We start from the raw sequence: 14,107 nt of genomic DNA on the forward strand, positions 1-14,107 counted from the left end.
AACATCGATTGGAGTTGTCTGACTAGCAGTCGGGATTAGGCAGCTAATCAGCCCTACAGCTGGAGTGGAGACAGTGCCCTGCCCGGGGGTGTCCCGATCCAACTGGGCCGCGGCCTCCCCCAGACCCGTCCTGATTATTTTCTGTGCAAGATTAACATAAGCAATTGATAGGGAAGTTGGAATTAGCATATTGAGGAACTGTGTATTATTTACGATGGAAACCAAACCCATTCGGGCTCATACATTTATATTTATGAGGTCATAAATGTGTACGTTCGCTTGCAGATGTTTACACAATACGACACGCATGCGTACATATGCATGTGTCCACACGAGAAGGCATGTCTACATAGAACGGGGGGAGGGGATTACATCTTACCAAGTATTTTCCATGTGCCGACCACGATTAAACACTGCATATGTGCTTCTCATTTAATTCCCATCACAAGTCTCTGTGGTGGATATCATTACCCTATTTTTTTTCCCAGATTAAGAAACAAAGGCTGAGGATTTACATAACTTATCAATATTCATACAAAGATTACTCTTATGTTTGATTTGCAAGGTTTTAGTCCACCTGAAATGTTCTGGTGTTGGGTAGGGGCTCTTTACACGCTCCTGGCTTTGGGGCATCAAAATCCATCAGAACCCCATCACACACACACACACACACACACACACACACACACACACGCATAACCACACAGACACACACTTTGGGGAATCGGGAGCTCCCATATTCCTGAAGCGGCCCAATGGTGTGACGGTGGCAAGATGAGAGCAACCACCCGGCATTAGGAAACACGAGGCGAAGCCGCCAGCACAGAGGACCCGCAGGAGAACACCTGCCCCTCCTTCCTCTCCAGCCGGGGCCTGCTGGACCGTGAGGAGGCTTTGATCTGAGCACTGCTCTTCCGGGTGTCCCCGGCCTCCCCCGGGGATGCGCCCCGCAGAGCCACGTCCCCCCCCACCCTCCCATCAGCAAGAAAGCAAAACCCAAGCGCACACAACCCAACGCACCCAAGAAGCCCACCTGAGCTTTACAAACCTGCTACCCGCCAGGAAGACTGACTGCTTCACCACAACAGTCAGGCTCACACTGAACCGCCGCACAACAATGACCAAAGTCCTCAAGCGTCCCCGCTCAAGTTGGGGATAGAAGGGTGGTATCCCTCCGCCCCACTGTTAGCAGGGTCTGCAACTTCTGGGTGGTGCCATGAAACCTTGCCGAGAAATAAGAAGCTCTTATCAGAATGGTAGCAACAAAAATGGGACCCATATCTTCAGGAAACACTAGTTTCCAGCAACACTGCTATGTTGTTTACAGTGTGTCTTTGTTTGCGCTGCTGTAACAGAGGACCTCAGACCGGGTGATTTTTGAAACAACAGCATGTATTGCTCACAGATTCGGGGGCCGGGAAGTCGAGGATCAAGTGCCCACATGCCAAGGGCCTGGGGAGGCCCATTACCAACACCTGGCCCCAGCTACGGCCTCCTGTCACGGAGAAGAGACGGCTCCCTGGGGTCTTTCAGAAAGCGTCGGTCCTGTTCACGACGTCACCGGACACACGGCCTGGCACGGGGGTCGGGTTTCAGCACGCGCGCTCGGGAGGTGCCACCTGCCGGCAGCTGCAGCCATGCGTGCCTGTTCTCCAGCTAGTCACCTGGACCAGTCGGAGCTGGGGGTGGGGAGAGGCCAGCCGGGCTTCCGGCCCGCTCTCGCTGGTTCGTGCTCATTTTCTCTCTCCCTTAGAGCGTGTCCGTCTTCCCTTCCCTATGGTCTTGTCCTGTCACTGGCCTTTCTCCTTCACTTCATTATATTCCTGGTTGCCGTGTTTCTCTGCGTGAACCCTGGCTGATACAAGCCGGATATGGATAGATCCTCAAGGACTGCGTTTCTGAATTGGATCTGGGTCCTTTGGAAGTTGTCTTCTGATATGACTTAAATCTAGGCATTAGAGATTCCATTTCAGCAATCACAGAACATCAGTATCACGCTGTGACCAAACAGTCACGTGAATCATCAATCAAAGACACCTGCAGGTAGACACATGGATTTAAAAAAAAAAAAATTCTGCTCCTAAAAATTCCCCATCAGGTCTTTATTTTGTCAACAGTAATTTTTCTGAATTGGAATTCCACCTATAAAACGATCTGGATCTGATAAGTGGAGAAAGTGAAATACTGAGAAATACAGAAAGGACAAAAGTCTCTATACTTCCAGGCCTTCCTCACATTGTTACGTATTTCATGAAAGGCAGAGACTAGAGACAGGTTATTCTGGATCCTTCATTTCCCTCAGCTCTGTCACTGGAGACCCAAAAGTTCAGCTCTGTGAGGGGAGACAGCTCCGGGCACCTGAGGCCCCTGCCTGCCCGGAGAGGTAAGTGACCCAGCTGGAGGACGGATCAGACGGGCCCGTGGCCACCGCGAGGGGAGGGGGCTGGGAGGAGGGTGAGGGATGGTCTTTTTTGGTCAAATTTGTGATTTGTAACATGCAATGGTCAAAGTTAAAACACAGTTTTGATAGATGAAGACAGGTTTGAGTCCTGATTGGAGGTAGCAGGCAAAGATGGGGGGAAAGCGGGTCCGAGAGCCGGGCACCAGGGCTCCGCGTGTTCACGTGAGCACGGGCCACTCTAGAATATGCGCCAGTGCGTTTTGTTTTGGGAGAAGCCATGCTTGTGCTCACGGAGAATGAGGTGCAGGGATGTGTGCAGAGAAAAGTGGAAATACACCACACCGCGCTGGGAGCCAGAGCCTATGAACGTTCCATCGCGTGTTTCAACACTAAGATCATAAAGCGCCTATTTTTGAGGCTACCTTTTTTGTTTAGTAACAATTAGAAGCGTGCTTCCCAAGTTTATAATCATGTATTTTGCACTCTCATGGTGAACTCTTCATAGTAACTCCGTGATGATTTACAATAACATCTAGTCTGTGTTGTCACTTCTTTCCTTGGCGGGGGGCGGGGGTTATAGAAGGCTCTGGAGACCGTGTGCTCACCCAGCTCCCCTCACGTCCAAGCCCAGGGAGCATCCTTCCGTGATGCTCAGAGCCTCCCTGGGGCAGATGACACACCTACAAAAGCTCTGCACCAGTCACTACAACATGGCGGACGCTGCACCCAGTGGCTGGTAGAGAACTTCCCCCCAAAAAAATCACCGGCATGAACTAATTTGAAAATAGAGTTTTGTGCACATTCATGATGGTTTTGCTCAGATGAAATCCTAAAGTAAAATAGCCAAATCCAAGGCGGACGGCAGGCATCTCCCCTAGGAACCCTCGGTCATGTCACAGAGCCCTTTCCTGTGGTGCGCGTGCTACAGCCACCAACACTCTGTGTGTGTGTGTGTGTGTGTGTGCGTGTGCACGTGTGCCCGTGTGCTGGTCTTAGAGCTTGAAGCCAAGGCCTGAGCCCTGACTGGGCTTTTTTGCTCAGAGGCAGGGATCACCTTGGGAGGCTGGAGGGAGGGGAGGGGACGCAGGGGTCACCTTGGGAGGCTGGAGGGAGGGGAGGGGACGCAGGGGTCACCTTGGGAGGCTGGAGGGAGGGGAGGGGACGCAGGGGTCACCTTGGGAGGCTGGAGGGAGGGGAGGGGACGCAGGGATCACCTTGGGAGGCTGGAGGGAGGGGAGGGGACGCAGGGGTCACCTTGGGAGGCTGGAGGGAGGGGAGTAGGCGCATGCCTGCGGCTCTCTCTCGTCTCCACTTGTTTGGAGCCAGGGTGCGGGCGCGAGGCGTCTGCGTAGCTGCTGTGTTAGTTCTTCTCGTGGACCTCTCTGCCAACGCCGTGGCCCCGAGCTCCCCACGCGTGCTCTGGGGTCGGCCGCCGGCGCGGCTCTGACTCAGGCTGCACACCTCGCGGTGCTCTCTCCACGCCGGCCCCACCGGTTGTTTTTCTGGGGCGATCTGATGGACGCCCTCGCTGGAAGGGAGCGTGACCTTGCCTCCTCCCCCTCCCTGGGACTCGGGGAGATGCGCGGGCTCTATTTATAGCCAGGCCGGCTGCAGCTCCAGCGCCAGGCTCTGGGGTGGGGAGGAGCGAGGGGACCCGGGGTTCGCAGAGGAGGGAGGAGGAGCCCAGTCCGGTGGAGACGGGGAGTCTATTTTTAGCCGGGCCCCGGTGCGGCGCTCTTCAGAGCTTGCATCTAAGAATAATCCTTCAAAGGGAGCGGACTCGGCGGCTGCGGTCCTCGCAGCCCCCGCTGTGGGGCCGCGGGGACCCCGCCTTCCCCTGCGGCGGGCGCTGAGCCTCCGCAGGGCTCTCCCCACCCAGGGCCCGAACAAAGAGGAAACCTGGCGTCATCAAACTGCCGCGTGGGGGAAACACCTGATCCGGTTCTTTAATCACGCGGCTGCGGCCCGGGCCCCCACGAACCCAGACTGCAAACGCGAGCCGGCCGCGCGCAGCGGGGGCGCTTTGAAAAGGCTGTGCCCCGTGGGAAGTCCTCCCGGCCTTCGAGGAAGCAGGGACCCATGCGTGCAGAGAACACTGCCGACCGGAGGCGGCCAGGCTTAACTGCTTCTGAACACTGAAGATGGTATCGAGCTCGGGACAGTTTCCAAACCGCTGTGCTTTACGCAGCAATTCTCATAAGGAATTACCTTCTTCACTGACCACCTCATTCTTGGTAGACAAGCAGTGTGTCGAGGAACAGGGCACAGTGCCAACTGCTATAGACAGGCAAATGTAAGAGAAACCAAGCCACCGAGGCTTGGCTTAGAGAACCGCAGTAATTCATGGGGCGAAAATACAAGACCAAAAAGAATCGCAAGAAACGGATGACAAAAGCCAGGCCACTTCCAGCCAGAACGACCAGCCAGAACTACGAGATGGTTGCACTCCCTGGACAGGCAGCAGATCCCACCCCCAGCCCACAGGCCCCTCGACGCCATCACCGAGGACAGGAGAGGGGTGTGATCCCGGAGCGGCAAGGAAGACCCACCAGGTGGTGGAGTGGGTGGGAACCGGACTCTAGGTGTCCAGACAGCTGAAGAGTAAAGGATTCCCTTTCACTGTTTAGAAACACGTCCTGGTGTACTTGACAGCTGATGTCCCTTCTCTACCATCTATTTGTATCTATCATCATCTAGCACCTATTAACCATCTATCTGTCCATCCACCCACCCACCTAGCGTGGAACCAACCCAGCCAACTTCCCTTTCAAAGTTCAGATCAGGCAAAGATAAACATATGTATGCCTTAAAGAAAAAAATTAAACTTCTTAATGAAAATTGAGTCTGCCGCCCTAACATTTTTGGTGCAGTCTTGGATGTAAATTTAAAAAAAAAAACAACACAACAACACCGTACACATACAAAAGGAGAGGGAGGGAGAGGGGAGTTCCTGGCTCCTATACTTAGAACCAACTCCCCTGAGTGGCTGGCATTGAAAAATGAGGCAAAGACAGAAAGAATTCCAAATATGCCTGGCCTCTAAGATCCATAGGCAGCAGCATTCTATTTATATGTGACCTACTTACAGTGCCCTTTATTCTCAGTGGCTACCTGGGACAGCCACCAGCACCGCACCTGGCTGTCCAGTCTCCCGGCTCTAACAGGAGGAAGGTTCCCCGGCAACCTTTCCGTCATGGCTACCCCCATACTGCTGTATAGCTCTGCACTCCGCGTGCAATGGACACACACCGCCGCCGCCACCGCCACCACCAACCATACGGACTAGTCGCCACAGCCTTTTCTTTCACCTCAGGGCATTATAGAACAAGCTTTAGGCCGTGTCCTTTCCTTTCTACCACTTGTTTGCCTTTCCCAGGTTCACATGCATGGGAAGAAGGGTTTATGTGGTGGATTGTAGTTTCCGTCTTCCCCCATTACTGCGGGGGGTGGGGTGGGGTGGGGGGCACACTGGCTAGGAATCTCCTCACCAGTCTTCCCTGGGGTAGAACAAGGGGTGTCGGGCCCTGGGCTCAGACGGGGCTTTCTCATCCTCTGTGCTCGAGGGTCTTCAGCGTCCTCTTTGGAGTCCTCAATCTAAGTTCGTTGCTGCTGCTGCTGTTACGTGTGCTATCAGTCAGCTGGCTGGAGCCCTTCTGCTCCTGCTCAAGTAGAAATCGTGGTAGCTTTCCGGGTGCCAGCAGTCTCAGGTTCTTCAGCGCCTAAGACCTAAGGGCTGGACTGGCAGATCCCGAGAGCGAGAGCCCTATAGCTCCAAGATTTAAAAGCCACAGATGAACAGCTCTAGAGGCTCAGGTCGGAGGCTGAGGGCTCTGGGCTTTGACCTCCAGTAGCCATGGTACTTGGCAGTTGTTTTGGTGCTCAGCTTCCCGCAGAAGTAGACTGTCAACGGTGGACAGAGGCAAGAGGCAAGAAACAGTGCGTCTAGTTTCACAGCTCTCTCAAAGCCAGGCCTTGGGTGCGGGAACCCTCGGCCTGCGGTGAAAAGCGGCAGAGCTCTTGGGCCCAGGGTGTCTTGGGCTGCGGCCCTCAGGCTGGAGAACTCTGTGACTTTCAGAGAGGAAGGGCTACCGCTTCTCAAGTTCAGCTCTCCACAGCCTTCACCGGCTCCTTTGCGGGCTCCCTGTCGTTCCTGCCCTACCCACGCCCTAGAACTCATCAGCTGCCCTCTTTCCCTGTTGCTGCCTTCACGTATCCAGTGTCCTGCTGCTGCTTTCACTGTCCCATGACCAGCTCAGCCTCCTGGACCAACAATGAAGACCAACGGGAACTAAGAAAAGACCCCTTGAAAGACTTACTGGACTTCCCACACCAAGGGGTAGCACAAGAGGGTGTCACCAAGCTTGCTTATTGTAAGAGCCACCCCTGGGAGGGCCCCATGCAGATGCCCCCACCTGTTTAAGCCTTTGCCCAGTACCTGAGTTACCTGGGTAACTGGCACAGCTGGAGGCAGTTACCCCCTCCTTCTCTGAGGTCACATCCAATCCACCTGGCCATATCTCCCGCCTGTCCCTATATAATCCGGCTCAACATGAGTCCCCGCTCTCTCCTTTTCTTTCTCCCTCTTGCTCTCTTTTTGTCTTCTTCCTTCCCCTCTGTCTCCCCGCCCCTCCATCATGTGAGTGGGCTGGCAGTTTGATCTCCCCCCAATAAACTCCTTTCTCCTGAACAATGTGGCAGGTTTTCTTTCCTGTGAACCTTACACTTATATATATAAGAAGTGGGGGTGTGCGAGGACATGCACACCAATCACAGACTTTCACGCAAATGTAGGACCGTGTTTGCACCAATCATGGCACAGTGTCTCATGCAAATGAGGGTTCACATTTTGTGCCAACCGCAGTTGGTCCCTCGTACAAATGAAGGACTGTTTGCACTAGTCATGCGCCTTCTGCGGAGTCACAGGTGAAATGTTCCCTTTCGGTCCTGGGTGTCGTTGGCTGCAGGTGATCTACAGTTCACAGGGCTCTGCGAAGTTAAAAGTCCAGCACACGTGCTTGACCCGGTCATGGCTGACACAGTGCCTCTGGGGGCGGAAGGCAGCTGAGGTTGTCAGGTGGCTCCCTTAGGGTATCTGTGAGTATCCAGAGATTCTGAGGCTGGTAGGACAGTCTGGCTGGCCATTTGGCCAATAAACCTCAACTTGGGGCAGCTTGGGTGCTAAGAAAGAGCCAGACAGTTGCAGGTAGTCAAATCATCTCGACACCCAACAGCTTTAGAAAAATAAACATTTAGAGGGGTGCTATCACCAGCAATGCTTTAGCAGTATTGTAACGATGTTTAACTGCTGCCCCAGAGTCTGACGAAGAGCTGGGTCTCTAATCTGTACCAGATGCCAAGGCATGGCACTGGGCACGCCAAAGGGAATGCTTCGCACCGAAAGGCCACCCACATCACCCCCCAGGTACACCTCAGCAGTGTGCAAGAGTGAAGGCTGGCTGCATACATCTTCCTTTTATTCTCCTAGCGTGGGTACGACACAGCATCCTGGGGGTTAATGAGCTTCTGAAGCAGTAACAGAGTCACGGGAAGGAGCCCGGAACTACTGTGGTGGTCTTCCAAGAACAGCACGGGGCGCAGGGCCCCTGCTCAGAATACCTGGGACACGGGGGAAGAGTGTATACGCAGCCTGCCTTTGATTGAATAAATAGACTTCTCTGGAAGGGGGCTCAAGAGTCTGCATTTTCACGTGTGGAGATGGAGAACCTGGGAGACAGGCCTTGAGGAACCTTTCCAGAACTTGTGAGCTTGTGCCTGAGTTATGTAATTAGGAAATGGTAAAACGGACAGACAGACCCACACATATACGTGTGTGTGCATACATACATGTATGTTTGGGTGGCCCTAGAGGTCTAGCAAGGGAGGCAGGCGCTCTACTCCCACCCAGGGCAGGCCTGGAGGGCAGGCCCAGCGCTCCTCCCCGGTGGTGGGGTCACAGGGCGGGGTCCGGGCTGGCCTGGAGGGCAGGCCCAGCGCTCCTCCCCGGTGGTGGGGCCGCGGGGCGGGGTCCGGGCTGGCCCGGAGGGCAGGCCCAGCGCTCCTCCCCGGTGGTGGGGCCGCGGGGCGGGGTCCGGGCTGGCCTGGAGGGCAGGCCCAGCGCTCCTCCCCGGTGGTGGGGTCACGGGGCGGGGTCCGGGCTGGCCTGGAGGGCAGGCCCAGCGCTCCTCCCCGGTGGTGGGGCCGCGGGGCGGGGTCCGGGCTGGCCCGGAGGGCAGGCCCAGCGCTCCTCCCCGGTGGTGGGGTCACGGGGCGGGGTCCGGGCTGGCCCGGAGGGCAGGCCCAGCGCTCCTCCCCGGTGGTGGGGCCGCGGGGCGGGGTCCGGGCTGGCCCGGAGGGCAGGCCCAGCGCTCCTCCCCGGTGGTGGGGCCGCGGGGCGGGGTCCGGGCTGGCCTGGAGGGCGGGCCCAGCGCTCCTCCCCGGTGGTGGGGCCGCGGGGCGGGGTCCGGGCTGGCCTGGAGGGCAGGCCCAGCGCTCCTCCCCGGTGGTGGGGTCACAGGGTGGGGTCCGGGCTGGCCCGGAGGGCAGGCCCAGCGCTCCTCCCCGGTGGTGGGGTCACAGGGTGGGGTCCGGGCTGGCCCGGAGGGCGGGCCCAGCGCTCCTCCCCGGTGGTGGGGCCGCGGGGCGGGGTCCGGGCTGGCCTGGAGGGCAGGCCCAGCGCTCCTCCCCGGTGGTGGGGCCGCGGGGCGGGGTCCGGGCTGGCCCGGAGGGCAGGCCCAGCGCTCCGTGAGACCCCACGAGGCCCCCCGTCGCCCGCCACGCCGCCTTCAGGAACTGCGTGTCCCCCCGCCCCGCAGCCCCGAGGTGAAGGAAGCCCCAGCCCACGCGCCCGGGGCCCCGCCCCGCCCCGCCCCGCCCCGCCCCGCCGTCCTCCCTCGCTCTCCGGGCCCACCCCGGGGCGCACGTCACCGAGAGCGGGCCGCCGGCGGCCCCGGGCACGCGGGGCGCGCGCTCCTGGCTCTCGCGAGAGCGCCCGGCCGCGCTTCCGGCCCGCGGGCCCCGCCGCGCGGCGTCTCCAGGGCGACGGGCATGGCGGCGGGCGTGGCGGCGGCGGCGGCGGCGGAGCGGCTCTTCTCCCTGGAGCTGCTCGTGGACTGGGTGCGCCTGGAGGCCGCGCCGCCGCCGCGCGCCCCGGGCCCCGCGCTGGCCTTCCGCCTGCTGGACTTCCCGCCGCTGCTGGTCCGCGCCCCGCCCGCCGCCGCCGCCGCCGCCGCCCGCCCGCCGCCCGCCCGCCGCGGCGCCATCGGCTTCGGGCGCGGCAAGGCCTGCGTGTTCCGCCTGCGCCCGGCCGCCCTGCGCCGCCCGCGCCTGCGCGCCGCGCTCCTGCTGCCGCCGCCGCCGCCCGCGGGCCCCGGGGACGCCGAGGACGCCGAGGACGCCGAGGACGCCGAGGACGCCGAGGGCCCCGCGCCCCCCGCGCCCCCCGCGCCGCGCCTGCTGGGCACCTGCGACATCCCGCTGGCCGCGCCCGCCCCCGGGGGCCGGCGAGGGACGTTCGCGCTGCGCAGCCCCGCCGGACGGCGCGTCGGGGACCTGGCGCTCTTCTACCGCCTGCGGGACCTCGGGGCCCGCCCGCCCCGCCGGGGACCCCCCGGCCCCGGCCCCGCGCGGGGCCCCGCCGAGCCCCCCGGCCCCGGGAGCGCCCCGGACGACGGGACCCACCGCCCCGCCCGCCGCGGGGACCCGCCGGGCAGCCCGCCCGGGACCCCGGGCGCCGAGCTGGAGTCGGCCGTCAACACGTTCTGCCCCCCTCCGCTGTATTACACCCGCCGGCCCCGGGGCAAGGCGCCCCCCGCGCCCGCCCAGATCACCCTCGAGCCCGGGGGACTCGGCGCGGAGGACGCGGAGCCCGCGAGCCCGCCCTCGCCCCGGCCCCCGCGTCCTCCCCCTCCCCCGGAGGGCGCCCCGGGGCCCCCCCGGGCCCAGCCGCCCCCCCGGGCCCCGCCGCCCCCCGCGGACGCCCTGCGGCAGCTGCCCCTGCTGAACGCGCTGCTGACGGAGCTGTCCCTGCTGTGCCGCCCGCCCGCGCCCGGCCCCGCGCCCGGCCCCCACCCGGCCTGGACCGACCGCACCCCGGTGCCCCGCCGGCCCGAGCCCCGGGGCGACCCGCGCCCGTTGGGAGGAAGCGAGGAGAGGAGCCCGCCGCGCCCGCAGCAGGGCCGAGCCCCGGGGAGCGGCCGGGGCGGCCGGGGCCGAGGAGCCGGCCGGGGGCGGCTGCTGTACGGCCTGACCCACACGCTGAGGCTCCGCCTAAGGCAGACGAACCCCGACATGCTGGCCGTCCACGAGAAGAGAGAGCAGGACCGGAAGAGGCGCGCGCGGGCGGCGGGCGCCGGGCTCAGGGCCCCCTCGTGTAAAGCCGGGCCCCCGAGCTGGGCAGAGCACAGTCAGCGGCCCCGCACGCTGCCCGGGGACCGGCCTTCAGACGCCCGGCCCTCCAGGCCGGTCGGCAGAGTCCCCGGCGAGCCCAGCACCGACCCCAGCCAAGGGAGAGCTGAGCCAGCAGCCCTGCGGCCGGGCGACCTCAGGAGAGGCGGCGGGCCCTCGGGGTCGGCCCTGAGCCCGGCAGGCTCCACTGCTTCAGAAAGACGGGTGCCCCCCAGCCCCTGGGGGACATCGGACTTGGAAGGGCAGAGCCCGTGTATTTTCCCGCAGGATGCCGCTGGCGAAATCGTAGGTAGGGAAGTAAACCATGGGCAGGTCATAAAACCATGGACAGATAATAGAAGTCAGAGTGCTGCTGCGACCGACGGTACACCAAGTAACCGTAACTGCTACGCAGACGCCCTCGAATGCGAGTACTCGGATGATTTCACCAGCCCGTGCTATTCCGAAGACTTCCACACCCCCGAAGACAGCAGCAGAAGCGTGCAAGCCCACAGTCACGGCGGTGCAGGGGTAACCGGTCAGACACACAGAGCCTGCCCCAGGAAGCCGAGGGAAGCCAGACTGCCCCCGAGGCAAAGCGGCAGTGAGGAGAGCTCCCTTCTCAGTCCCCCTTTTTCAGCTGGGTCGCCAGTGCCCTCGCACAAAAGACCTCACAGTAAGACTCCAGATAGAAGCACGGAGGACGCGTCTAGCATCTCTTCCAGTGATGTAGCTTCATCATCTTGGACTAAGAAAGGTGAAAAACACGTAGACCAAACTAGTACGTGTACTTCTAAGACGGTAAGGACGGGCAAGGACGTCTCCATTAGACGTAAAGCTGGAGCTGGTCGCAAGTGTGCAGACAAAAGCCAGTCCCCCCGCACGTCACAGGTGAGCTCCTACCTGCCGTCTAACTTGTCAGAACTTGAACTCAAGGACCTGGAGAGCGGTTCATCCGATCACTTCGACGAAGACGATGACGGCCTTTGTTCACTAAACACTTCTAAGCAGTACAGAGACATCTGTGAGTTAGTAATAAACAAGCTCCCAGGATACACCGTGTGAAAACACTTGCTTCTTCATGGTCTGTACAGACATGTGCTGTTAGTGGGAAAAGACTTCACACCACTTACTGCGTAAATAATGCAAATAGTCTTTTCTTTTTTAAGGATTGAATTTGTTGTTCCTTTGACGTTTAGCATCCTACCACTAAATCTGACCCTATTGGTCGTGGCACCTCCTCCCGTTAGGTAGACATTCTTTTTTTTTAAGTTAAGAGTAAAAGTATGTCTTCTTAAACTTTCTCTTCAAATATCCCAAAGTAAAGAGTGTCGTTGAAGAGAAGGCTAGTTAATAAGAGTAGCCTTAGATTCTCATGGGAATGAACTGTTTAGCATGTTAGTGACCTCATTGTCTAAAATGCATAAAGTTACAGATGTATTTAAGATGCAGCCTCTTCCGTTAAAGGAGTTCACAGTTTAGGTAGATGCGACATTTTGGTGTTATTTTATAGGTATCGTTTTACACAGCATCCTGTACCCTCATTATTTTAGCCACAGTGTTTTGTGTTCTTCCACCGCTTCAATTCTGTGATGGGGAAGGGGTCGTCTAACGCACCGGGATTTTCTTAGTGTCCAGCCTGGCACTGGTATGTGGTTGGGGTGCAATAAAAGCATTTGAACAAACGGAATAAAGTCTGGCACTTAAAATACGCACTAGAAATGCGTAGCACCCACCAACTCAAGCAAGCAGAAACCCTGAAGAGACAGCTATACGACTGTTTTTGAGACATATTTGACTAATAACTGTTTTGCTGGGCGTAAACAGCAAGAGTGTTTGCAGAGACATGTGGAAAGGAACTCGGAAAGCTGTCTTCCCGCCAGAAAGCTGTCTTCTTGTCAGAAAGGTGCTTTCCCATATGGTTTCTGGAATAGGAGTTCGTTATGTTATTTCGTATTGTTCATGGATGAGAGCCTGTTTCATAAAAGTGATCATTTCTTTAGATCTCTGCCTTACGTGTTCAGCTGTTTGCGTGTGTTTTCCTCTAGCTTTGTTACCCTTAATTTTTAGGCGTTTTGACATAGCTAGCGTTTCTGGACATGTGACGTGATTGCAACTCTTTCTTTAGAGGTAACTGCACGGTGATACAGGTATTCCCTTTGGAGTGGCTGTAGTATTAGGTGGGGTTTAGGTAGATGGTAAGAGGAGAGCAGGACGCTCTGTCCGGAGGTTGCTGGGAAGAAAGGGGGTGCTGGGAACAAGCACGGTGTTGGTGGAAGCACGAGGGTGTTATCCAGCTTCGAGTCAGGCTCACGCGTGGTGACTGGGGAGGCACTGGGTGGTAGACATGGAAGCCCGGCCCGGTAGCAGCGCCGCAGGCCCTGAGGAAACACCACCGGGGACTCGGGGCTTCTCATCATTTTAAGTGGTTGAGAATGAGGAGAGGCAGGAAGTGTGCCGCTGAGTTGGGGAAGAGGAAGGGACTTGGAGAGCCCAAGACTTGATTTTCCTTTTGCTAAATGTGGTATGTAATCTTACAAAATAACGACCGTTGCTGTACTGTAGAGATACTCAACTAACGTTGGGCGTGCAAATGGTTTAATAGCCAGTTTTCGTGACTGTGGGAGAGGCGATCAGAGCGCAGGCAGTATCGGAATCGTCAAAGGTAGGATTCTCGGCACCGAGTTTGGAGGACACGGGAGAGGCTCTAGGAGAGCGGGAGTGCTCAGGGCGCGCCGGGGAGCAGAGGAGCTCGTCGAGCGAGCACGTCCTCCGGGTCCGCGCCACGGCGTCCTGCGCTCCCGCGCTTGGCCGAGCGCTCCCGGCGCGTCTGCAGGAGCTGGCTCTCCCGCTTCCTTCCTCCCGCTCTGCTCTGCGGGACCAGCATGGCCGAGAAAGCCCCCCCCCCGCCCCTTCTTCACGCTTCCCCTCTCCAGAACTTTCTGCGGGTGACTTTCCTACGCGGGCTTCCCCAGAGGGTGCGTGCTTGAGGGGCGCGTTTTCCGGGCGGAGAGCTGGGCTGCGCGCCCAGGCGGCCCCCGGAGACCGAGGCGTGCCCGTCCCGTGGTCAGCCGCGCTGCCCTGGCCTCCATCGGCACGCCAGCGTTCGAGGAGCAAGAGCCAGGGGTGAGGCCACCCAGGAACGTCGGGGAACTGGACTCCAGTCTGCGGGCCGCTCAAGCGGTCGAGAGTGACACACCAAACTCCACACGCTTGACGCTGGCTTTTCTGCTATCTTTGTGTGCTCTCTCTCTCTCTCTCTCTCACACACACACACACACACACACACACACACACACACGGGCGCTCTCCTTCCAAGGGCAA

General features: G+C 59.2%; 1 protein-coding gene across 1 annotated transcript; it reads left to right on the forward strand.

The window, feature by feature from the left end:
* The first annotated feature begins 9,445 nt into the window (after nt 1-9,445).
* Map10 (microtubule associated protein 10) lies at nt 9,446-12,742 on the forward strand. The gene is made up of 3 exons (XM_048367988.1): nt 9,446-9,770; nt 9,849-9,982; nt 10,040-12,742. The coding sequence occupies exons 1-3, from the start codon at nt 9,446-9,448 to the stop codon at nt 11,846-11,848; spliced, it is 2,268 nt and encodes a 755-aa protein (XP_048223945.1). The 3' UTR covers nt 11,849-12,742.
* Nucleotides 12,743-14,107: the final 1,365 nt, after the last annotated feature.

This window comes from Perognathus longimembris, chromosome 18 (genome assembly GCF_023159225.1).
Source record: "Perognathus longimembris pacificus isolate PPM17 chromosome 18, ASM2315922v1, whole genome shotgun sequence".
Lineage (NCBI taxonomy): Eukaryota > Metazoa > Chordata > Mammalia > Rodentia > Heteromyidae > Perognathus > Perognathus longimembris.